The sequence below is a fragment of the Hemiscyllium ocellatum genome, chromosome 23 (assembly GCF_020745735.1).
Source record: "Hemiscyllium ocellatum isolate sHemOce1 chromosome 23, sHemOce1.pat.X.cur, whole genome shotgun sequence".
NCBI classification, from domain to species: Eukaryota; Metazoa; Chordata; class Chondrichthyes; order Orectolobiformes; family Hemiscylliidae; genus Hemiscyllium; species Hemiscyllium ocellatum.
Window position 1 is genome coordinate 26,366,369 of NC_083423.1, and position 27,243 is coordinate 26,393,611.

Sequence of the window (27,243 nt, forward strand, 5' to 3'; positions counted from 1 at the left end):
GGAATAGAGAATTCGACGTTTCGAGAAGGGCTTATGCTCGAAACGTCGAATTCTCTATTCCTGAGATGCTGCCTGGCCTTCGTCCAGCCCATCAAGTCCACCACAATCTGAAGGGCATTTCAGCCAGACGCACCCTCATACCTTATCCCTTTAACTCTGCATTTCTTATAGCTAATCCCTGTACACTATGGACAATCCTCCTAATCTGCACATCTTTGGACCGTGAGAAGAAACTGGAGCACCTGGAGCAAGCCCACCCAGACACTGGGAGAATGTGTAAACTCCACACAGATGGTTATCTGAGGGTGGAATTGAACCTGCATCTCTGGTGCTGTAAGGTAGCATGCTAACCACTGAGCCACTGTTGCTCCCCTGCTGACCTCCACATAATAAAACAAACTTTTTGATGAAGGGCTTTTGCCCGAAATGTCGATTTCGCTGCTCGTTGGATGCTGCCTGAACTGCTGTGCTCTTCCAGCACCACTGATCCAGAATCTGGTTTCCAGCATCTGCAGTCATTGTTTTTACCTTCTTGTTAGAAGTACTGATAGCAAGCTTCCTCTGTAAAGAATAGAATGTAAATTCTATTGGTAATTCAGAATCATCTGCAAATGACTACAAATCTACTTTAGATGTCAAGATTAAAAATTCTGTGCCACTCTGTTGACGAAGCACCCACTCAGCTCTGTAGCGACATCTGTGAAAACAACAAAACCCAAGATCAGTGGGGCTCAAGCAGAATGCATGAAGTTTGATTGTCACTCGATGTGATCAAATCACACTGATTAAACTCTGCTTTCAATTTGGATGTAATGCATAGACCAGTTTATCTTGGACAGAGCTGTTTCTGGTTATCTGGACATTTTGACCTTAAGACTGGTCAGTGGTCAGGGAAAGGAAGATGTGACTGCAAGTGAGGCACGAAGGCAATTGTGAAAACAGGTTTGAGGTTCCTTCTTGTTTGGCTGAGAATGAAAGCTACAGACCATGACCATGACACTGTGGTTCAGTGAGCACAGCCAGAAAGTATGAAGGGGTGGTAAAGGATGGTATAGTGAAGACCTTGGACCCTGTCCTGTACAGCAAAGAGCATGAGTCCATGTTGCCTACCCAATGCCTTTGTTTGGACATCTGCTGAGAGCTGCACAGGAGCTTGGAGTAGGAGGCGGAGGATCCAGTTGTTGTGAACCATATGAGTATGGACAAGTGAAGATATTCTGCTTTGACGGCATGTGGAGCTCATTACCAAATTGAAGAACAGATCCCAAGGATAATAATCTCTGGATTTTTACCTGGGCCATGTGCAAATTTGCAGAAGTCGCATTAGAGTAGTAAAATAAATACAAGGCTTCAACTGGAGTGAGAAAAGTTGATCTGGTTCATGGGGCACGAGCATCAGTACTGAGGAAAGAACAACTATTTGGATGGTCTACAACTGAACTGTGCCAGGTCCAGTGTTCTTGTGTAACTAGGGAATTGGGTTTAAACTAAACAATCAGGGTGAGGGATTACATTGAAACAAGGGGTAGAGAAAAGGCAGGTAAGCAAATTTGTCATATCGGAAATGAAGGTCAGAGATTGGCAGGAAGGGACCGAAAGAATAAATTTAAAACACGGCAATGATCAAGGCTAGATGTTACTAGATGGAAGACTGTAACTGAGTACATGTTGCATTAATAATATGTACATCAATTAATTGCGCATAATGAAGAAAATAAATAAAATGTGATAGACATAATGGAGACATGACTGCATGATGAAGAAGATTGGGTCCTGAATATTGATGGCATATGACATTCAAGAAAAATAGGAAGTTAACTGGAGGTTGAGGGGTAGCCCTGTTATTCAAGGATAGCTTTTAGTTCAGTCATTAGAGGTGGCCCAAGTTCAGGAATTCAGGATGTAAAATCAGTTTAGTTGGGGTGAGGAATAACGGGGATAATAAATCTCTAGTGGGAGTGCTCTACAAGCCTCTTAACAGTAATCATCATGTAAAATGTGGCATGCAAAAATTAATGTTGGTTCTTATGATAAAGGGAAAGCAATAGTCATGGATGATTTCAATCTATATAACCTGGGAAAAAAAAGATTGATCATGGTAATCTGGATGAAGAGTTCATAGATTGTTTCTTAGAGTAATATGTTCCGGAACCAAAAAGCGAGGTGGTTATATTAGATTCCGTATTGTGTAATGTGACAGGATTAGTTCATGATCACAGTAAAGGCACCTCTAGGTGGCAGCACCCACGACATGGCTGAATTTTACCTTCAGTTTGAAAGGGAGAACAGTGGGTCTGAAACTAGTATTTTAAACTTTAAGTCAACGAGATGGGCATGATAGGCGAGTTAGCTGAAGTGAATGGGATACTAGGCTAGGGGATAGATCAATAGCGTTACAGTGGCCAACTTTAAAGGGGATATTTCAGAGTACTGAGACTATATATATTCCTCCCATAAAGAAAAATTCCCTGGAAAAGATCTACCATGGACTTCACCTTAGCATCTTAAAAGTTTTAAGTGGCTAATGAGGGAGTAGATGCACCAGTGTTAATTTTCTGAAGTTTTCTAGATCCTGGAAAGGTTTTATCGGACTTTATAGGAGTAAAGATAACCCCTATGTTCAAGATGGAGGTTACGCCTGAAACGTTGTCTCTCCTGCTCCTTGGATGCTGCCTCATCTGCTGTGCTTTTTCCAGCGCCACATTTTTCAACTGTAACTCTCCAGCATCTGCAGTCCTCACTTCCTCCTACGTGTAAGAGGGAAGAATGTCAGTTAGTGTTTTGCACTGTATTTGGGAATGTGAACAAAAAGAACTACAAAAATTGGAAATAATGAGTTTTATTAGCAATTTATGATTTGGGTAATGTGCCTGCTGTACAGCTTGAAGTGTTTGGAAAACAGCAAGAGACCATATCAGTAAGTGCATGAGGGCAAGATGGAGAATTTTTAATGTTAAAGGGTTAGCAAAGAGGTTTGAGGTGTGGGTAGAAAAATCATTTGAAGATGCGTGCACTCGCTGATCACCTTCGTTTATGACACTAAGTGAGGGATGTTTAGAGACTATCTGCATCAGATTGACTTGGTGTTTATCTTTGGTCTTCCAGTAAGAGGCTGACTATTAACTGTTCAAATTGGCAGATGATCTTTCCTCCTTATATATTCTGTAATTTGCAACTGGGATGCTTGTTTCCTCGCCACAATCCATCACCAAAATCTTGAAGATAATATTTTCTAATTTTCTGACAGCATTTTATGTTAGGAGAGTAAATTAAAATGCAGCTTCGTAGATTTAGTATATTTTCAAATTCAGCTTCTGGGTGGCATTTTGAGCCCATGCCAGGATTCAGAATGGAAATGAAAATAGTGCTGATGATTGGTATGCTGGTTTCCCAGCTCCATCCTGCCTCTGGCCCGTTTTCCTGGAAGCATGATGGTAAGACTGCAGGGCTAGCTGCCCACATGTGGCAAATAGCCTATTAAACAAACTAAGGGCCACTTTTGACCAGTTGAAGGGGGTCAGCTGTGATTTTTCTGTCAGGATTTTCATGGAGGTTGCAGGGACCAGTTTAGCTGCCTGCAGGCAAACCGGTTTGGGATCATCAGTACTCCAGCTGACTCCAGCTAGACAGTGCTAAATGATGACGTCTTCTCATTGATCATAAAAGCCTCAGCGTCAGCACTAGCAAGTACAATCCTCGGAGACAGAGTTTAGGGCCTGATACCTTTACCACCGTCAGATTCAACAAACAGAATAGAAATGTTTAAAGATAGTTTAGCTTTAAATACTTCATGCAGATGGTAGTGTATTTAAGGAACAGTCTGCTAAAAGAGGCTTTAGGAATTGAATCTATATGCAGATTCAAGAAAAATTTTGAATAAGATAAATGAAGATGTATGAGTATTACCTTGAGGTGTGATATTTCTCAGACACTGGGATCAGCTAGATGGTCTACATTGTCTTTCTTTTAGTCCTGTTCATTCCTGTGATGAATTTTAAAGTTTTAGAAATATCTTTCCCAAGACTAGTATATTCAAACACTTTCTTCAAACTGTACCAGTAAAAACATGGAAGGCTCTCAAAAGTCATATTGGTGGTTATCCATTGTTGATACTTTTGCCATAATGTAATTATACTATCCTAAATTCCAGAATATTACCAACAATCTGAGCAATATCAAGGTGAAAATGACTGGGATTCTTCTCCAGTTCAGAATATGGGGCATTTGTGGCATTGAAATGTTTGCAAATGCAGAGATTAGGACCAGTCTCTTTCATGAGACTATCCCTTTATCCACTTCCAGTTCTAGAATAAGTATCCTGGCAGCCTCTGACTAGGTTACAGTTGATCAGTGATCATTCTGGGAAAGTATTGTAAAGTTGCTGTGATCCAAGCACATGTGAAGGAGATTAGTGACTGCAGAAAATTTAGTTTGAAAATAAATTCAAGGTTATAAATTCTAATGGAAATTATTCCTGTTTAATTCTAAATTCTTTATGCAGGCCCTTACGTGATTTTCCACTCAGACTTACCACAACCCAAATGGCTTCTTAAAACTAAATAAAGAACTATGGATGCTGGAAATCTGAAACAAAAACAAAGTGCTGGAGAATCTTGAGAGATAAACAAGAGTTAATGTTTTAAGTAAAGTCACAGAGTCTGGCAGCGTCTCTTCACAGTTGCTGCCAGACCTGCTGAGATTCTCCAGCACTCTGTTTTTGTTCCAAGCGACTTCATGCTCACTTCATTTAGAAACAAAATTCCTATCACAGAGCCTATACTTAAAAACATCCCTCAGATTGTCTGTCTTAGTTGGTAATGTCAGAAAAAAACACCCCATAAAAAGGAATGGAAATAGTTTCTTGGGAATTCTGAACTGTTGACTACGTTACAGTGCAATTTTGCTGCACATGTTTAATGGTGCTGCAAAAGAATAAAATATTGATACCAATTCTAAATTTGGAGCTGATATTTTTCCACCCACTGAACTCAAGCTGGGAGGCAGGAGGAGTGTCAACATATTGAGGGAAGGTATATGAAGGTATATAACTAAAGTAAAGTGAATTTTGACTTTGTAAAGTTCATCTTTATTATAGTTTGCAAGTATTTTGGGAGATTTGATTTGTTATGGAATGGCAGTGAAACTATTTTTGCAGGAAGAATCAGGGAATGTATGCTGCAATACATAGCTAAAGTTTTGGTAATTCCATCATACTCAGTCACAGAGCCCAACATCTTTCCAATGCTATGCTCGTTGCCAGTGGCACAACCATAACTACCAAGTCAGGAGCCAGTTAAACTACTTAATGGCTAAAGTGAGGGTCACTTCCTTCCCTTGTTGGTGTCTTTCCAGCATTGGGAGAGGCAGCTGCTGCATGTGGACACTACTAGATAAACCATGGGGGGTTTTCAAGTGGGTTTCTGTGGTACCACCTCTTGTAAGCAGACCATGGCCAATGGAGGCTCCCTGCCCAACAATAGCTTCCCCAGCAGCAACACTGCTATCGGGGTACTACACTTCCTTGCTGCCTGATTGTTGGGGTCTTCCTACCTAGCTATGGCATCCTCACAAAAACCCATTTTCTCTGTCTTTTAGAGGCCCTTATCTTGTACCTGCAGCCTCAACAATTACTATTACTAACAGCAGAATATAGGGGTGAGACGTCTTCGAGAGCTGGCCTGTTCATTAGTTGTCAGTAGTAATATGCCAGGGTCTTTCTGCCAGTTGAAGTGAAATTGGCTCCTGCTTTTGACCGTGGCGGCAAATCTTGCCAAACTCAACTCTTGAGAGTTTCCATTGAATGTAAAGACCTCAGTTGGCTGTAAAGCAGAATCAAAAACTAGTTTTCCTAGGAATCCCTCCCAACATGCTTCCCGTCTCACATTAGTACCTACCGTGAGATTGTATTTATGTTTGTGTTATCAGTACAGTATTGATGGGAAGCAACACTAAAGTTACAGAACAAAACCATCTTTGATAATCACACTAGTGCTTGGGACCAGGCTGCCAAATACAAGTAGTATGGAGATTCACGTTACCCCTCTCTTATAATTTGTAGTTTCAATTCCAAGCAAATCAGTCTGTGTAGTAAAAGAATAATTGATATATTTATTCATAGGATATTCTTACTCCATTACTTTGCTTACTTTAAATGAGTTTATGACTTTCCAAAACAGTAATTAAGGTTTTTGCAAAAATGTCTGTTTGTAAACATTTTGCTTTCTTTTTAATCCTGTGGATTTAAATCATTTTCAGGCTCAACTGAAGCTTCTTTTGGAGAAGGGTAATTGGAGTAATGTCATTATTTTAATTAGCAGGTGGCCAGATGGACTTTGACTCCTTTGGGTGTGGCGGAGTCAAAAATTGGCCATGAGATATCTATATTTAAAAGTCACTCCCCTAACATTAAAACACTGCAGAGAACAGCACATGTATTTTAAAAATAACTAAAGTGAATTTTGACTTTGTAAAGTTCATCTTTATTATAGTTTGCAAGGTCAAGTATTTAGGGAGATTTGATCTGTTATGGAATGGCAGTGAAACTATTTTTGCAGGAAGAATCAGGGAATGTATGCTGCAATACACAGCTAAGGTTTCAGTACTCAATCACTGAGAGTTCTAATGGCCGTGTTTCAGTAAGTTAATCTGTTGCATATTATAACTGATTTTATTAGTGGCTTTGTCTAAGCATTAGCTCAGTTGGCTGGATGGCTGGTTTGTAATACAGAGTGAGGCCAACAGCGTGGGCTCAATTTCCACACAGGCTGATGTTACTGTCAAGGGTACTCCTCAACCTCTTGCCTCAGGTTAAACCACCACCAGTGTTCTCTTTTCTTTCTCTCTCTCTCTCTCTCTCTCTCTCTCTCTCTCTCTCTCTCTCTCTCTCTCTCTCTCACATTGGAGAACAGCCCTATGGTCTAGTCAGACTATGGCAATTTTACCTTCACTTTTTAAGTAATAATTGTTAGATTTCTCATGTAAAATGCAAAGCAAAAGGTTTCCTAAATGATACAGGGTATTTTCTGATGATGTTGATGTTTCTTTTCTGAGGAGCATCCAATGATTGCACAAATCTCTGCAGTTTGAATATTCTTCTTTTGATTAGGTCTTAAGTTCTTTTCCTAAGTCCAGAATAGTACTTAATTATTTGAGCTTCCTCTGACCACACATCCAAATGCATCTCCAATCTGGTTGTTTTGCTGATAACTTGTCAGTCTCACCTAATACAGACAATGTATTGCTTTGTGAGCCCCTGCTCTCAGTCTCCCAGTTTCTGTCAAACAATTTAATTTCCTTAATTTCTCTTTTGCCATTGGATACAGACTGTAATGACTCTTTGACATGAGTAAAACCAGTGACAACACTGTATCATTGGGAAATGGCTAAATATAATCTCTATCCTGGTTATGAGGGTTCTTTTTAAAATGAATTTGTGTTTTGTTCCTTAGTTTTAATTTTCCGTAAGAAGTTGCTTGATTGTGTAACCAGCCCAACAACACTGGGAAACGTGGTAGATCAGGGCTTCCCAAAATAGGGGTTGGGACTCCCAAGTCAAGTTGGGAGCCAAAGTTTTGGGGTTGTAAGCTTTGCAGCAGTAATCCGTCCCACCCAAGTATCGTAGATTTATCTCCCATTACACTCTCAAATGCCACCAAAGAGTTGTAACAGTTTTCAAGCCTCAAAGTGGGGGCACGGTGGGCAAAACGTTTGAGAATCGTTCTGGTAGAGTATGAGTTTGATGATGATGATCACCAATTTACTTTCTGTAGAGAAAAGCCTGGCTTTTAGTCTCTGCCACTGTCTGGTGACAGAGCTAAGATTTAAATTGGCCTTGCATCCCATTACTTAACGTCAAAATTACAAATTCATTTTCAGCCCTGGAAGCCAGCACAAAACATTATTTCTTCACAAAGGCATCCAGAATGAAAGACTTGCATTTACATTTCCACCTTTCACATCCTCAGGATGCCATGATACACTGTTCAGACTATCGTAGAATAATTCATAGAATCCCTACAGTGTGGAAACAGGCCATTTGGCCCAACAAGTCCACACCGACCCTCCAAGAGTAACCCACCCAGATACATTCCCCTACCACTACCCCCACCCCCACCCCCACCCCCATTATTCTATATTTTCCCTAAACTAATGCACGTAACCTACACATCCCTGTACACTATGGGAAATTTAGCATCAAACCTGCACTTCTTTGGACTGTGGGAGAAAACTATAGCACCTGGAGGAAACCCATGCAGTCAAAGGAATAGTGTTCAAATTCCACACAAACAGTCACCCAAGGTGGGTATTGAACCCAGGTCGCTAGCGCTGTGAGGCAGCAGTGCTAACCACTGAGCCACCATGCCACAGTATTCCTGAAATGTAGTTGTTGGTGTTGGAACTAATAGAAATGATTCTGATTTCTACCATCACCCTTCACCACTAATACACCCAAAGCCCAAGGTGATGTGGATGTATTTAATACACACCTCCAAACAGTATTCAAAGGAGACATTGGTGAAAAGGTTGAGATTAAAGTTAGATGGTATCCTTATCATGGTAGTGAAAATGTTAGCCTGCAAAGATTGACAAATTGAGAGACTTTGAAATATATACCAAAAAAAAATGACTTTCCACTGGAAATTAATAAATCATTTACTGTGTGCATTTTCATTGTATCTGAAGAAGTGATGGTTTTTTAAAAAAAATTTTTTATCCCTCAAGCTGACATTTAGCAAAGGTAGTCTCTCCACCGCATCTCCTCCACTTCCCGCTCCTCTGCCCTTGAACCCCGCCCCTCCAATCGTCACCAGGACAGAACCCCACTGGTCCTCACCTACCACCCCACCAATCTCCAGATACATCGTATCATCCTTCATCATTTCCGCCACCTCCAAACAGACCCCACCACCAAAGATATGTTTCCCTCTCCACCCTATCAGCGTTCCGGAAAGACCACTCCCTCCGCGACTCTCTCGTCAGATCCACACTCCCCACCAACCCAACCTCCACTCCGGCACCTTCCCCTGCAACCGCCAGAAATGTAAAACTTGCTCCCACACCTCCCCCCTCACTTCCGTCCAAGGCCTCAAGGGATCCTTCCATATCCATCAGAAATTCACCTGCACCTCCACACACATCATTTGCTGCACCCAGTGTGTCCTCCTATACATTGGGGAGACAGGCTGCCTACTTGCGGAACGTTTCAGAGAACACTTCTGGGACACCCGCACCAACCAACCCAACCGCCCCGTGGCTGAACACTTTAACTCCCCCTCCGCCAAGGACATGCAGGTCCTTGGCCGCCTCCATCGCCAGACCATGGCAACATGATGCCTGGAGGAAGAGTGCCTCATCTTCCGCATAGGAACCCTCCAACCACAAGGGATGAATGCAGATTTCTCCAGCTTTCTCATTTCCCTTCCACCCCACCTTTTCTCAGTCCCAACCCTCAGACTCAGCACCGCCTTCTTGACCTGCAATCTTCTTCCTGACCTCTCCGTCCCCACCCCATCTCCAGCCTATCACCCTCACCTTAACCTCCTTCCACCTATTGTATTCCCAACGCCCCTCACCCAAGTCCCTCCTCCCTACCTTAGCCTGCTTTGCACACCTTCCTCATCCCTGAAGAAGGGCTTATTCCCAAAATGTCGATTCTCCTGTTCCTTTGGTGCTGCCTGACCTGCTGCTCTTTTCCAGCAACACATTTTTAAGCTCTGATCTCCAGCATCTGCAGTCCTCACTTTCTCCTCATTTGAAATTCTTGTCTGGAATCAAAGTATGTGCTGAATAGCCTAAGCTCTTGGTTTATACCTAGGCAGCAACCATTGTCTTCTGTCAGCCACATTTGTCTGTAAGAGTCTTATCATCAACATGTTTTTGTAGTTTTAATTTGTCGTTTTCTGGATCAAGAAGCCAGAATTGGACACAAAAAGTAGCATTAATCTCTTTGAAGGGAACAAAGAATTAATTGAACATTATATGTCAATAAAGCATCAATTATTTTGCAGGAATAATCATAAAGCCTGAATCTAGGAACTAAACAAATGAAGTTACATTGCTCACAAAGAACTTTCACTTCAAACCTCTTACAAAGCAATCATTATTCCTGAGGTGGGGCAGAGCTAACTTCCTCAAGGAGTCAGGTGCTGTAGACTATGCACACATCGTAGGAGAGTGCCATATAATGCGGCTAACTTCATTAACAGAAAGGTTTCCATTCTCTTAAATGAGCCATTGTGATTATCAGTATCACACCTTAGAAATCTGTATCAGGTGCCATAGAAGCTGCCATGCTCCAGACTCACTTCAGCGATAAGGCTACTCAGATTCCAGTACATACAAGCAGGATGCAGTGATCATTCATTGACTATAAAATTGTTGTTGCTCAAAAGGCAAGGTCTCTTTCTATTCCCAGAAACAAAAGCACCCTTTTGTTTTGCTCTTTCTTCACTTTATCTGTCATTCAATAGTTGTTAATGTTTTCGGTGGTTCAAAGGCTGTCCAACATGTTATGCTCCAACCTTGAATAATAAGGAGATATTATGGTACAATGGATGTTAGGGAATCTGAAGCACACCCTGACACAGGGTTGAACATGGTGTGGCACTAAGGATGCGTAGCCTGTAAACCTTGATTCTTGTTGTGTTTGACCAGATAGGTGATGATGTAAAATAGTAATACGTTTAGAAATTTTAGATTCTATTTTCAATGAAGTGTCACCCATGCCCCCTGAAAAATGTCTTTCTTGTTCTGGTCACTACATGTGCTGTGAAGGGCAGTTCCTGGTTGGTGGCACTTGGGCATGGCTGGGCTTTAAATATGGTACCCGCGTGAGAAATCTCGTAAGCTTACAGACGATACGAAGATTGGAGAGTTGTGGATAGTGTAGAAGGTTGTCAGAAGATACAGCAGGATGTAGATCAATTTCAGATATGGGCAGAGAAATGACAGATGGAGTTTAATCTAGGTAAATGTGGGTGCTGTACTTTGGGAGATCAAATGTTAAGGAAAAGTACACAGTTAATGGCAGGACTCTGAATAGCATTGATGTGTAGAGTGATCTTGGGGTTCCAGTCCATAGCTTCCTGAAAGTAGTCACACCATATACTTAGGGTGGTAAAGAAGTGTATGGCATGCTTGTCTTTTTGATCAGAGAATTAAGTACAAGAGTTGGTATCGAGTGTGTTGTGCTGGAAAAGCACAGCAGGTCAGCCAGCCTCATTCCTGATGTAGGGCTTTTAACTGAAACGTTGATTTTCCTGCTCCTCGGATGCTGTCTGGCTCGCTGTGCTTTACCAGCACCACACTCTCGGCTGTAATCTGCAGTCCTCACTTTCCCTGATGAGTTAGGATGTCATGATGCAGCTTTATAAGACTTTGGTTAGGCCACACTTAGAGTATTGCATTCATTTTTGGTCATCACATTATAGGAAAGATGTGGAGGCTTTAGAGAGGGTGCAGAAGAGGTTTACCAGGATGCTGCCTGGGTTAGAGGGTATGAGCTATAAGGAGAGGCTACAAAAATTCAGATTATTTTCTCTGGAGCAGTGGACGCTGAGGGAAGATTTGGTAGAAGTCTACAAAGTTATGATATGTATAGAGAGGATTGGCGGTCAGAATCTTTTTCCCAGAGTTGAAATGTCTAATTCGAGAGGGCATGCATTTAAGGTTAGAAGGGGAAATTTCTTTACACAGTTGTAGGAGTCTGCAGCTGGTGGTGAAGGCAGATACAATAGGGGCATTTAAGGGACTTCAGATAAACACATGAATATGCAAGGAATGGAGGGACTTTTTTTAATTTCAAAAATATACTTTATTCATAAAAATATTTTGATGATCTGTACAATTGGTCATGCCATACATACGTAAACATTCCATTTCTTTGCAAACAGATCGAATAATCATTCATATATCCAGGTCTGTACATTTACTATCCATATATTTAGCTGAGGCGTCAGTGGAGCCCACTTACTGCGTGGGCCCCCTGTTCTTTGGCAGGCAGATGTTAAATGGTGGTCCTTCCCCACCGCGCCTTGGCGGCAGCTGCTCCAAGCTTCAGCGCATCCCTCAACACGTAGTCCTGGACCTTGGAATGTGCCAGTCTGCAACACTCAGTTGGGGTCAGCTCCTTCAGCTGGAAGATCAACAGGTTTTGGACAGACCAAAGAGCGCCTTTGACCGAGTTGATGATCCTCTAGGCATAGTTGATGTTCGTTTCGGTGTGCGTCCTGGGAAACAGACCGTAGAGCACGGAGTCCTGCGTCTCGGAGCTGCTTGGGATGAAGCTCGACAAACACCACTGCATTCCTCTCCAGACTTTCTTTGCGTAGGCACATTCCTGAAGGAGATATGTGACAGTCTCATCCCCTCCGCAGCCGTTTCGCAGGCAGCTTGCGGTGCGGCAGAGAGTCCGGGCATGCATAAAGGATCTCCCAGGCAGAGCCCTTCTCACCACCAGCCAAGCCATGTCTTGGTGCTTGTTGGAAAGTTCTGGCAGTGAGATATTCTGCCAAATGACTTTGACATACTGTCCAGGGAATCGCTCAACAGGATCTGCCCTCTCCTTTTCCCAAAGGGTCTCCAGGACACTATATGCTGACTACTTTCTGATGGACTTGTGGTCAAAGGTATTTTTCTTCATAAATTTCTCTACGAAGGACAGGAGGTACGGAACGGTCCAACTACTTGGAGTGTTCTGCGGGAGCGGGGCCAGGCCCATCCTTCGCAACACCGGGGACAGGTAGAACCTCCGTATGTAGTGACACTTTGTGTTTGCATATCGGGGATCCACGCACAACTTGATGCAGCCACACACAAAGGTGGCCATCAGGGTGAGGGTGGCATTGGGTGTGTTTTTTTCCCCCCATTGCCCAGATCTTTATACATCGAGTCCCTTCGGACCCTGGCCATCTTTGATCTCCATATAAAATGGAAGATGGCCCGGGTGACTGCGACAGCACAGGTTCTGGGAATAGGCCAGACCTGTGCCACATATAACAACACTGACAGTGCCTCACACCTGATGACCAGGTTTTTACCCGCGATGGAGAGCGACCGTAGCTTCCATCTGCCCAGTCTCTGCCTCACTTTCTTGATACACTCCCCCCAAGACTTGGCGCACGCCCCAGCCCCTCCGAACCAAATACCCTGCACCTTGAGGTGGTCAGTCCTGACGGTGAAGAGGATGAAGGATTGTCCGGCCCAGTTCCCGAAGAGCATGGCCTCGCTCTGGCCTCGGTTGACCTTTGGTCCCATGACCCGTTCGAGCTAGTCACATATGCACAAGAGTCTGTGCACAGACAGTGGATCTGAGCAAAAAACGGCAACATCATCCATGTACAGGGAGGCCTTAACCTGTAGGCCCCCTGTTGCCAGGAATAGTCACCCCTCTCAGGCTCGCATCCTTCCTGATGGACTTGGCAAATGGCTCGATGCAGCACACAAACAAGGCAGGGGAGAGATGGCAGCCCTGCCTGACTCCAGATCTGACTGGGAAGCTATCTGATTCCCACCCATTGATTGAGACTGCACTGACAATGTTGGTGTAGAGCAGTCTGATCCAATTACAGATTCTCTCCCGAAAGCCCATTTTGGAGAGAACATCTCTCATACGTATGTGATATCCTGTCAAAGGCTTTCTCCTGGTCCTGGCTGATAAGGCAGGTGTCCAACCCCCTGTCCTGCACGTAGGCAATCGTATCCCTGAGGAGTGTGAGAATCTCAGCGATCCTCCGCACAGGTTTGGTCAGGTTGGATCACCGATCCCAGAGCAGACCTGACCCAGTTGGCGATGACCTTTGCCAAGATTTTGTAATCGCATGGACCAATGGCAGGCAGAAGAGATTGGTATCATGTTCTGTGTTCCCAGCAATGGCAAGTACCTCTGTTTGTGACCACAGTAATGCGAGTGGTACTCTATAGAGGCATGGTGCATACATAATGGGGTGAGCTGCATAAAATTGTGTGAAAAAGTTCACTGGGGCTCATAGGGAGAAAACCCGATAAAATCCAGTCCAATGTTTTTCAAATATGTTAAATTTACAGAAGAAAACTCTGGCTTAGTGCTTTTTATCCAATGAGCATGTGACCCTTACAGACTGAACAGTGAAACAATTGGCATCTGGCCCATTGGAGAGGGAGGGAAACTCAGACATAATCTTGTTCCTATTCACGTTACATTGGGTGCTGCTGGAATATGTGGCTTTGTATATAATTGTCAAGATTGAATCAGGCTCAATTGTGGTGTCTCCTGATCCAAAGATCAACCTTTAGGTTTTGGCACGTGGCTCAGTGATTAGCACTGCAGCTTCACAGTGCCAGGGACCTAAATTCAATTCTACCCTTGGGGGACTGTCTGTGTTAAGCTTGCACATTCTCCCTGTGTCTGCGTGGATTTCCTCCAGGTGCTCTGATTTCCTCTCAGTCCAAAATTGTGCAGGTGCGGTGGACTGGCCATGGTAAATTGCCCATAGTATCTAGAGGTGTGCGGGCTAGGTGGATTAGCCATGGGAAATGCAGAGTTACACACCTAGGATAGGTTAGGGGTTAGATCAGGCTGGGATGCTTTTCAGAGGTTTGGTGTGGACTCGATGGGCTGAATGTCCTGCTTCCACACTGTAAGGATTATATCACTTCTAATGTAAGAACTGGAAGTACTAAAAAACAAAGACGCACAAATACTAGGCGGGATAGGCCATCAACACTTTGTCAAATACGCATTAATGATGTCATTTAGCGAGGCGATGAAAAGTCTGCAGAAAACCACACCAGCTTGGTGAACAAATCTACAACCTCATCCACAACCCAAGTTACAAATCTTTTCAAAAACTTTAAACACCTATGGACCCAACACCCTCAAACTAGCCCGATGATGGGAGACAAATGCCATCTGCCTGAATGCAACCCGAGAACAACTGTACTTCCTACATGAATGCTTTAAGAAACAGGTACTGCCACCAAGGTTAAAATACAAACCACCCATCATCAACCAGCAGGCAAGAAGAACCGCAGAACAGAACAACCGCAAAAAGCTAAGGGTTATGATCACCAAAGCCCAGAACCATCTCCACAAATATGAATGGGAAATTGCATGCCAAAAAGGTCTATACTCCAACACTGCTGGATCAGTGGTGCTGGAAGAGCACAGCAATTCATGCAGCATCCAACGAGCAGCGAAATCGACATTTCGGGCAAAAGCCCTTCATCAGGAATAAAGGCAGTGAGCTGGAAGCATGGAGAGATAAGCTAGAGGAAGGTGGGGGTGGGGAGAGAGTAGCATAGAGTACAATGGATGAGTGGGGGAGGAGATGAAGGTGATAGGTCAGGGAGGAGAGGGTGGAGTGGATAGGTGGAAAAGGAGCTAGGCAGGTCGGACAAGTAATGGGGACAGTGCTGAACTGGAAGTTTGAAACTAGGATGAGGTGGAGGAAGGGGAAATGAGGAAGCTGTTGAAGAACACTTTGAAGCCCTGGGGTTGAAGTGTTCCGAGGTGGAAGATGAGGCGTTCTTTCTCCAGGCGTCTGATGGTGAGGGAGCGGCGGTGAAGGAGGCCCAGGACCTCCATGTCCTCGGCAGAGTGGGATGGGGAGTTGAAATGTTGGGCCACAGGGCGGTGTGGTTGATTGGTGCGGGTATCTCGGAGATGTTCCCTAAAGCGCTCTGCTAGGAGGCGCCTAGTCTCCCCAGTGTAGAGGAGAACGCATCGGGAGCAACGGATACAATAAATGATATTAGTGGATGTGCAGGTAAAACTTTGGATGTGGAAGGCTCCTTTAGGGCCTTGGATAGAGGTGAGGGAGGAGGTGTGGGCACAGGTTTTACAGTTCCTGCGGTGGCAGGGGAAAGTGCCAGGATGGGAGGGTGGGTCGTAGGGGGGCGTGGACCTGACCTTCCACCCTATCAACCTTCTCATAAACCGAATCATCCGCCGACATTTCCGCCACCTCCAAAAAGACCCCATCATCAGGAATATATTTCCCTCCCTACCCCTTTCCACCTTCCGCAAAGACCGTTCCCTCCGTGACTATCTGGTCAGGTCCATGCCCCCCCCACGACCCTTCCTGGAGTATTAGTGGAACGCACATCTATCGAGGAACTCCAGACCAGAGTGTACAAGAAGAACACCCATACAGACCAGATACTGAACTTTAGTAGCAACTACCCCAGCACCCACAAACAAAGCTGCATTAGAACACTACTTAACGGAGCAAGGACACACTGCAGCAGCCCAGAACTCCAGAAGGAAGATCAGGAATATCTAGTCAAAGGATTTCAACAAAACAGGTAACCCAAGAGCACTATCCTCTGATAATTACACAACAAACATAAAGAGGAAAACACAATATAACCAGACATGACATTGACCATACTGTCCATCAAAGAAATATCAGAAATGACTACCCAACTACTCAGACCCCTAAGAATCTTAGTGGCCCACAAACCGGCAAACACAGCTCTTCACAAAGGTTAGAGATCCGACACCAACATCCAGCAGGACGAACATTATTTACGAGAAACCCTGCATGGACTATGAAAAAAAATTTACATATAACAAATGGGAAGAAAACTGACCATATCAGTGCACGTACACAACTTGCCACTGACAGACATGATTAGTACTCTCTCATTTCTGACCATACAGACAACAAGGACACAAATTCAACTGGGACAAGGTTACCATCATAGTACAGGCAAAAGAGAGCCACGTGAGAGAATTCCTTGAAGCTTGGCACTCCAGCTGGAACTCAATCAATAAACACATTGAACTTAACTCAATATGTATTCAGATACAGAACCAGAAGTACCAAAAAACACGGACACAAATACCAGGATGGATAGACCACCAACTCTTTATCAAAGACACATTGATTATGTCACCTAGTGAGGCGACAGAACATCTGCAAAAACTAAACCAGCTCAGCAAACGAATCTATGACCCCATCCACAACCTGGGCTACAAATCTTTTCAAAAACTCTGAACACTATGGGTGTGATACAATCAATGTATTTCTAAACATAATAAAATTCAGCAAAAATAACAATGTTTCGAAATAACAAAATGGTCATTGATTTTTATTTTCTGTGTTGTACTTTGGTTGAAACATTAGTACTCGGCTTTTTTTATTTGAATATAAACATTAAATGATAAACAGTAGAGTAAGCAGTTGATTGCATCTGCTCGTCATATTTAAAATTCACTGACCGTCTGAGAGTGATCACAAAACATTAGTGATCACCGAGTGAGAACATTTTATTCTTGTGACCTATGGGTATTTTGATTTGTGATTTCCAAAAGCTTTTATGTCTTGGAATTCTTTCTTTAGTATTAGAAATATATCATTATACCAGATGGTTGCTACTCCAGTGTTTAATGTTGAGTAGTACAAGCTATATGTGATATTTGAAAGATTTTCTGTCCAATTCATATATGATTATCAATGTACAAATGATCCAGCAGGGAATGATGCCACAGAAGGGAAATGGGAATTGCTGCAAGGCACTAGATGATTTCAGCCATTCCATGAATTAGCGTGGAAATGACAGCTCACTCAGCCTCCCCATAGCCAAGTATTTTAATCACTTGAAAACTATTCACTTTCATAGGGTAAAATTGGGCTCATAAATGAGTTTCAGGAAGTTGCTGTATTTGCTCAGTTATTGCAATTTATCATTGTACAAGAGAACTGGTTACTTCCTAGCAACAGAAGTAACTTTTTTTAAAGGGATTTATTTTCTTGCAATGGTTCTAACTTAGCAGTCCAGATAAGGTATAATTTAAACTGTAGAATTTCATTCCAATGGGTGATAAAATATTGATAAGGTTTTAAAATGTAATTGTTTCTTATTTTTCATCAGTCTAATTTTTTGTTATTGATCTAATTCTTTCATTTCTCTTTCTATACTCATTTTGTCTCTTAATTCATTTGGTTTTCTTCTTTGTTGTTTCTTCTTGCAAACATTATATTGGCTAAGGCGATTTTGATCCTATTGCTCACCAAGATCTTAAACTTCTATTTTCCCTCACCTGGCCATTATCAACACTTTCTTTCAGCAACCTAAGTGGTGATTTTAGTTTGTTTAAATGGGAAGAGGGAGGAAAGAATTACCCCCCACAACAAGCCCCGCTTCATCTATATCAGATTGTAATTGTGTGCTAAAGGAGAAGGGGCTTTTATATTTCCTTTTGGTGAGTACTGCAAGAATTCCACAACTGTATGAGGCACAGTGCAATGAAGTACATTTTTAATGCAGTTTCAAAAGGAAGTTATATTGCAGTAAATAAACAAACTGGAAAACATGCATTTTTAAAAACTATGATGTGTATATATTACAGATTTTGGTCCAGGACCTAATTTATGGTTACTACCACTTCATAAATAACAATTTCAAGAAATCTCCAACTTATACCTTACTATATGTTTTCACAGGACTATTTTAAGACATATAGTTTGCTTCATATTGAGTATGTTGTAATTAGACTGTAATTATTAGATTTGCATATATCTAGAAGTGATTATTTTGGCTTGAAGCAAAGAATGATCAACAGTGCTATTTTGAAATAAATACCTTTTTAAGCCTGTGTTGGCTGCAACATATTCCTGCTATAGATTTCATTTAGAAAAAAGGTTAGCAAGTATTTTAGGGAGAAAATAAATTCTAATCAATTATTTCATAATCCACAAATGGAATGCTGGCAGAGTATCTTAAATTACTTGTAGTCCAAGGGGGAAAAGATTGATCCTTTCCATTTTAAAAAACCTTAATTGAGTTGAGGCTGAAAGACACAGAGTGAAGACTAACTAAAGTTTTTCCTGTAAGATTGAATAAAAAATTGGATGGAGTAATTTTAATAGATCATTTTCACTTATGTCCTGGGTATATTCCAATATTATTCTAAACTTGCTCTACTCCAACATCTTATTGTCTTATGCCTATGATCCAGGAGGTCTGTGATGCAGAAAGGTTGGCCACTGAAAGCTTCTTGGGATTTTCGAGTAGGGGAAATGAGATTGTAAAGGAAATTTTTCTCTTCACAGTAGATTAATAAGTCCCACAACAAAACATAGAGCTTTTTGTACAGTTTCTGGATTCAGTTATTGGTGTCTCATTTTATCTCATTATGTGATGTGAACTTGTCTTTACCTTAAATAATGAAACAATAATTTGGTTTAGGTCAAATTTTGTGTGTTAAAATGCAATAATTCAGAATTAGTTAGAATTAATCACCATAAAATTTGGATTGATAATGTCCTCTTTTTGGGCACTACAATTATCTTAGCACAGACATAATTTTGAGCGGCCTTGTTAGGATTCTGCCTAGAGTAGTTCACTGGAAATTAAGCTCTGCTACTGCAAAAGTGTAAATATCTTATTTAATCATCAAAATGATTGATTTGTTTCTCTTTTATTACTGTTATCTAGAACAAAAGAGACTTTCACCAAGTTTTTTTCAATAAATCTAAAAATAACAGTTTGATACATGTATTTTGCCTTTTAATAAGAAGGAGCAAAACTGGTTAACAACTAGGCTCTTGTGCTGGATTGCACTATATTCTACTTTATGATAAACATGCATTTTCATATACAGACATTACAAGATGACATTGCTCTGCAGAGATATTATGATTGTCAAGACCACTGTAGGGGTTTGAATTCGAATAGGATGTTGACATCTCACAGTTCCTTTGCTTTCCTGTCGCAATGTTCCAATTGCTATTGGTCAGCAACATGATGATGGAAGATCTTCAGACCAGATTTGAGATTCAGCTAGAAATATTTAGAAATTCTTATTTGTAACTTTCAGGATTCAGCCACATTTCATTGAGAAAGAACTCCTTTCCTTGCAAACCTCACCAGCAACTGGCAGTTTTCTTTCAACTCCCAATTCTCAGAAGTGTCATAATTTGTCATTTCCATCTTGGAAGTGCTTTTCCAACTCCCAGTTAAGTGGCAAAACAAAAATCAAAGTTCAGATGCTATTGCTAGGTAATTTCATCAACAGCCCTGTTCCAATACTCCTCCTAATTGTCTAGCAGTTAAGGTCATTAAAGATTCCTTAGCTGCCTTTTTAAAGCTTTGGATTGTCTATTTTTTTTTTCAAAAGTTATTTGCTTTTCCATTAAACAGCAAGTAACCGACAATACTCCTCGACTCTTGACATTTTCCAGGAATTTGCATGGTAACCCTCTTGCAGCCCAGAAATAGTTCAAATCTTCCATTTTCCCAGTTCTCATAATCCATAAATATATCTGTTTCTAACAGCTATCTCCCAACTCTGCTGGAAGTCAGCAAAGTGATAGTAGAAGAATATTTCTGTGACTGCAATTCTGTTTCTAGTGGGATTCCGCAGAGGCTTGGTGCTGGGGTGTATCTTAATGATTTGTACTTAAATGTCAGGAGTATGATCAAGAATTTCACATGACAGCTGGTAAAGAATAAGGAGGAAAGCCGTGAAATGTAGAAGATATCAAGGATCTGGTCAAATGCATAGAGCAGTGGAAAATGGAATTCAACTTGAGGAAATGGGGTAATACAGTTGGGAAGGGCTTACAAGGGATTGTTCTTAAAATGGCGGAAACCTGGAAAGGACTGAAGATTACCCTGTCTAAAACCTTCAATTTTCACTCTGTCCCATGAATGTACAATAGTTACAGTGTGTATCATCTACAAGATGCACTGTAACAAATCACTAAGGCTCTTTAGACAGTAACGTCCAAACCCATGACATTTACCACCTAGAAGGATAGACATAGTAGATACATGAGAACATCCTGTGTGCAAACTTCCATCCAAGCCACACACCATACTAACTCGGAACTATATCACTGTTTCTTCACTATTGCTATGTTAAACTCTCAGATCTCCCTCTCTAACCAAACTATAGGAGTACTTACACCACATGGACTACAATAATTCAAGAAGGCAGTCCCTTTTAAACCTCCTGCCTTCAACTTCTCAAAAATACTTAGGGAGGGCAATAAATGATGGCCCAGCTAGTGACACCCCCATGCCATGAACAAAGTTTAAAAATAGCATTGTAAAAACTCAAGCAACTCTGGGCCAAGAAGGCCAGCCTTTGGACTGCACCCATATCTGCAAGCCTGACAGCAGTATGTGCTGGCTTACTGGCCCCACAGCAAGAGCAATGGCAGAATAGCAGTGGTGACGGGATGAATGCTGGGTTTCTTGCATCAAAGTGAATGGATGCCAAATTTTCATGCATCATGAGCCCCAGTGCAATTTTGGGAGATGTTCAATTGAAGCTTTTGTGTCCTCAAAGTTCTTGTAAAGTGTAACATATCATTTTCTTATTTCACAAACACTTCATATAATTTGGTTCTAAAGTGTGATGTAGAGTCAAATGATGATAAGCCAGATTGTATATTTCGTACTCATATATTATACCACAAAATGACAGAATCATACAGTACACGAAGGGCCTTTGGTCTATCATATCTGTACCTCCAAAACTATGCTAAATCTACTTTAGTCCCACTTTTTAGCACTAGGCCCAGAGCTTAAAAGCTATTACTTTTTGTGTGCGCATCTAAGCACTTTTTAATGGTTGTGAGGTTGCCCATCTCATCTACCCTCCCAAGCATGCATTCCAGATCCCCATCACCCTCTGGGTGAAAAACACTTTCCTCAAATCCCCTCTAAACCAACTGCTTTCCATCTTTTAAAAGTGTGCTCCCTTGTTACTCATCCTTCAAGCAAGGAAACAGCTGCTTTATATCCATTTGTTCATGCCCCCTATAATCTGACACATCTCTATCAGATCCCCCCCCCCCCCCCACCCCTCTCTGCTCAAAAGAAAACAATTTGTGCAAATCCAGCCTCTCTTCATAGCTTAAACGTTCCAGCCAGCCTGATGATTCTTCCCTGCACCCTCTTCAGTGCAATCACATTCTTCCTGTACTGTGGTGACCAAAAAACACGCACAGTACTCCAGCTGTGGCCAAAGTTCTACGTAGCTCCAACATGACCTCCCTTCTCTTATAATCTATGCTGTGACTGATAAAAGAATGTGTCCTGGTATGCCTTTTTAAGTACCCTGTTAATCTGTCTATTGCTCTCAGGGATTTGTGAAGAAGCACCCCAAGATCCCCCTGTGCCTCAAAACTTCCCAGTTCCTATCATTCATTGAATACTCCCTTGTTTTGTTACTTCTTCCAAAGTGCATTACTTCACAGTTATCAAGGTGGCTCAGTGTAGCACTGCTGCCTCACAGCTTATGGATCTGTGTTTGATTCCACCGTCTGGTGACTGTGTGCGTGTGTGTGTGAGAGAAGTTCGCACATTCTCCCTGTTTCTTGGGTTTCCTCCATGTGCTCCAATTTCTCCCACAGCTGAAAGATGCGCAGATTTGGTAAACTGGCCATGCTGAATTGCCCATAGTGTTAAGGGATGTGCAGGCTAGGTGGCTTAGCCACGGGAAATGCAGGGTTACAGGGATGAGATAGGGGGGTGGATCTGGGTGGGATACTCTTCAGCGGATCAGTTTGGACTTGATGGGCCAAATGGCTTGCTTCCACACTGTCAGGATTCTATCATTATCTGGATTAAATTTCTTTTGCCCATCTGACTAATTCATTTGTATCCTCCTGTAACCCAAGACCACCTTCCTCGCTGTCAAGCACTCAGCCAATCTTTGTGTCATCCGCAAGGTTACTTACCATCTGTCCCACATTCTCATCTATGTTGTTCATCTATATCACAAACAATATGGGATCCAGTACTAATCCCAATTAAGTCACTGGCTATCGGCGTCCAGTCACACAAATAGACTTATACCATCACACTCAGTTTCCTGTCATGAAGTCAATTTTAGATCTAAGTTGCCAACTTAGCCCAGTTTCCATGTATTATTAACTTTTTTTATTATCTCCCATGCGTATCTTGTCAAAAGCCTGGCTGAAATCCATATCACTTACACCACTGCATGACCCTCACCTACATGCTTGGTCACCTCCTCGAAAAATTTAACCAGCTTCATTTGGCATGACCTCCCAGATCAACTAAACTGATTTCCTATATGACCAATTGCCAATATCAGTGTCAAGATAGTTAAAGTGAAAGTTTTTTTGAAACAACTTGGAAAGAAAAGTCAGCAATCCAGTTACTTCAGCTTGCTCTCTGTTGCCTCTCAAGTAGTGTGTGGAGATGATATTAAACAATGGGATTTGTAGTCATGAAAGCAACAGCCTAAACTTGCATAGCAGCAGTGATAAATGGAAAGTTTATAGTTAATATGGTACAATCTGTTTGGCTGATTTGGCTGTCAGTATTATATTTGAGAGATAAAGGTATAAGGCTTGCTGCAGCAATGCGAATGTAGCTATGAACGTTAGGTCAGAATACTGATTGGGGATTTGATAATGATAGGGATCATCGTGCATTACTTGAGGCTTGTAATTGGTGGGCTATGATATTTGAAGATTAATTCACTTAATCGTTTGTCTGAGGTCACTGAATTTTTTTTGCAACACAGCATTCATGTACTTGGGGCTTGATTATTTGGCATTGACTGTTGCAGCTGTCAAATTCTACTGACTTCTCAGCAGCTATCAGGACAGCCTCCTGTGCATATATCCCTTCTCCTTTGCATCACCATTAAGACCTCCAGTGCAAATTCTGAAAATATTGGAATTCTTTCTTGCACAAATTGCTATTATTCAGTTATTTTGTACATCAGCATGATTTGCATTTTGACTTTCACTACCTGCTTCAGCCACAATGAACTTCTGCTTTAAGAGATGTGGGCAGATGTTATTCATTGCAGCTAGCTTTAACGCATGCTGGCCCTTGCTATGTTGGACCCCTGCTGAGGTGTGCAGCCACACAACAGCATGGCTCCACTCTAAAATCATGGTATTGAGTCGGAGCCAGAGGCTGGCATATTGCTTGCATCTACATAAATGGATGCCAAATATTTGTTCATTTCGAGTCCTATTTCATTTTTGGGACTTGTTCAGTTTAAGTTGCTGTATCTTCAGAAAGCACTTGTAGAATGTAATATATCATTGTCTGGTTTCACAAACAATTCAAATAATTTAGTTCTAAAGGATCATGTAGGGGCAAATAATAATGTGTGCAACTGGTGTTCCAATATATCCAACCACAAAATGGAAGAACAGCATCAGTTAAACTGATTTCGCATATGACCAATTGTTAACATTGGCATGAACCTAGTTTGAGTGTGAAAGTGTGAGCAATGATTTAGAAAGGGAAAAATAGCAATCCAATTACTCTAGCTTGCTCTTCATACCTTCTTATTACTTATGGGGAAAATCACTTCCTGATCTCTCAAGTAGAACATGGAGTGGACCTTAAATATGAACAATAAAAGAGCAAAAATAACATGTTAATGAATGAAATGTATAACTTTAAGGTGGCAGTTTAGAAATTATACTGAAATGATACATTATTTATTACCATTGGTATTGTCATATTTATATTTTCCTTTGTGTGCATTAGCATGCATTATTAAACTATTATTTCAATTCCAGTACTACTTGGAACCTCGAAGAAAACTTGAGGAAGCTCGAGAAAGATATGGATTGAAACCAGAGGATTTCTTTGTTTTGAAGCACGGAGAATCGAGGAATGTTGGTGAAAATGAAACTTTTCAATGAAAACAGATACCGATTATAAACTAGGTGTGGCTGTTTCACAAAGACGAGTAGAACTAGGCTTGCCTTTCCACTAACCATACTTTTAATTTTGGGCTGAAAATGAATTGAAATGCCATTAGTTTATGAGTTGTCACCATTCTTTAATCTTGCTGCACATATTAAAAACAAGAATTACAAATGCTAGCTTTGTCAAGTAAAGTCTTTTCCTCAGTTTTTTTATTGGTTGATGTCTATCAAGTGTTTGTTTTATTGAAGAACTAGAATACATTATTTTATTGAGAAACACTTTGGTTAAATGTGGGTTTTGCAGTTGTTGGCTGCCTAAATCGAACCTGTGATTGTCTTCCATTGTAGATGTATTTGACCTGCCATCTGCACGTTTGCCAAAAACATTAAGTTTGCACAATTTAAATTAATGGATATTTTAAGCATGTGAAATGCACAAAGCTTTACTGTAATTAAATACACAATATAGTTCCAGTTATAACCCTGAACATGAAATGGGAAGTTGGCCTTAAGACAAGTGCCTCTTTAATAAGCAGGAATTATACTGACACTATAAATGCATCAGAGGTTAGGTAACTGTATGAAGATGTGAATTGTAATTGTTTTTTGAATAAATCATTTGTGGCTCTGAGCCAAATTATTGGCAATCATTGCAAACCTGAGTATGCTACATAATTAGAAGATGCAGGACTGGAGGGAAAGGACAATGGTAGGCTGCACCGTTAACTCAAAGATGCTTTGCTGAAAATCTGGCTCAGTCTGATGCTAATTAACCTCTACATTTGTATTTTAGGCTGTTTTATAAATATCATGTGACTCCTCTACAGGAGATATTTTAAATATTTTTAATCAATTTGCTTGGGGGATGGTGGAAGTGTTGTACTTTAACTGTGGGATATAATGTATTGTGTTTATTTTCCAATCTGAAAATTTAAAAGTTTGAATGGCTGATGGTTACATATTTTGTAGCTACAATTGTAATACTCCTTTTCAATTAACACTTGAGAACTGTGTGAGTATATAGTATATGCATTATTAGAATGGAGTAGATGTGGAGGTGAAATCATGAAAATGTGATGAAATGTAAAAAAAGGAGAAGAAACTCCAGTTAACTCTCAACAACACCATTCACTGCAAATTAAAGAAGTGTCTATTTTCCTGTTACTATGTCTGCCTGTTTACATTTGGATTATTTGAGATTATAACTTCAGTGTAAGAACTGTGGTCTCCCTGGAGAAATAATCAACATTAAAGACTCCGAAGTCTACATTAACAAAATGACTGGCATATTAGTTGGATATTCTTCTTGTTTGCATTATGTGGAAGCTTAATATACAAATTGATTGTTGAATTTGGCTACAATATTATGGATGAACTTCACAAAAAAACAAATTAGCATAGAGTGTTTTAAGACATTCAGATAATGTGACAAAGTACTAAAGGAGAAATTAGTGACTGAGATAAGTGAACTGTCTTTCTCTAGTTCCACAAATTCATGGGTCACAAGATATATGCAATCATTTTATCTGGTTCTCAATATGACCAGTCATATGTTTTTCTCTTCTATATTTGACTTGAATAAAAGAACTGTTAAACAGGCTTATTTAATAAACAAAATTAATTGGAACATTATTTCATAGAGATGCAAACTTGGTTAAGAGACAGCTTGTAATATAAGCAATATACATTTAAATCACACAAACACCAGGTAAAGGAAAAATAGATTTGCTTGTGGACAAGTCACATATTTTTGGCCATTAAGTCATGTTCTTCAAGGCAAAAAGACTAAGGTTTAGGATGGTCAGATGGCTATCCGTCTAATATTCTGTTATAGAGACAGATGTCACTAAACACATGCAGCTGTTGTTGGGAACTTTTGTCAAAGCAGTCAGTTTAAATAATATCAGAAAAATTCTTTCAAAGGCTTCTTGTGCAACAGCATCTGGACCAGGGCTTCAGGTACAACACTGCATCCACAACAATGGTTCTATTCCAGAAAAGAAGACTGCTGAACTGGACAGCTCCCTTCCTTCTTCAAACTGGAGATCAATCACCCTCAACAATATTCAAAGCAGATACTTCAACCAGGCAGTCATAAAATCAAGCAGGGTCTCCAATAAACAAGCAATTACCACAAGACGTTTGACTACCAAGAAATACCTTGTTTAAAAAGGAAGATCCGATGCTCTTTCATTACTTTCTGGGGGGGGGGGGATGAAAAAGGCATGTACAATCCATCTAACTCAAGTCCACAAATGTCATTTACCACGACCACTAAATAGGAACAGGAATATACCCCTCAAGTCTGCTTCACTATTCAATACAATCATGGTTGATCTGCTATTTCTCATATCCAATATTCTGTCCTTTGCCCAAAATGCTTGATAACCCACCTGATCTGACATTCTTCACATTCAAATTCCTGCCTTTTCCCTGTAGCCCTTGTTAACCCTACTGATCAAGGATCCATCTCAATCTTTAATATACACATGGACTCTGCACCAACAGCTCTCTAGGGTAATGAGTTCCAAAGACTCAACCCTCAGAGAAGAAATTCCTCATTTCAGTCTTAAATTAGAGGCCCTTTATTCTGAGACTTTGCTCC

General features: G+C 41.1%; 1 protein-coding gene across 10 annotated transcripts in view; it reads left to right on the forward strand.

The window, feature by feature from the left end:
- Nucleotides 1-25,915, forward strand: part of napepld (N-acyl phosphatidylethanolamine phospholipase D) — a 62,705-nt gene extending 36,790 nt beyond the window's left edge. For all 10 annotated transcript variants that reach the window (XM_060842817.1, XM_060842816.1, XM_060842814.1 and 7 more), the window contains one exon: nt 24,507-25,915. In XM_060842817.1, coding sequence (XP_060698800.1) covers nt 24,507-24,632 — 126 coding nt within the window. In that variant the 3' untranslated portion in view covers nt 24,633-25,915. The remainder of the gene's footprint in view (nt 1-24,506) is intronic.
- The last annotated feature ends 1,328 nt before the right edge of the window (nt 25,916-27,243 follow it).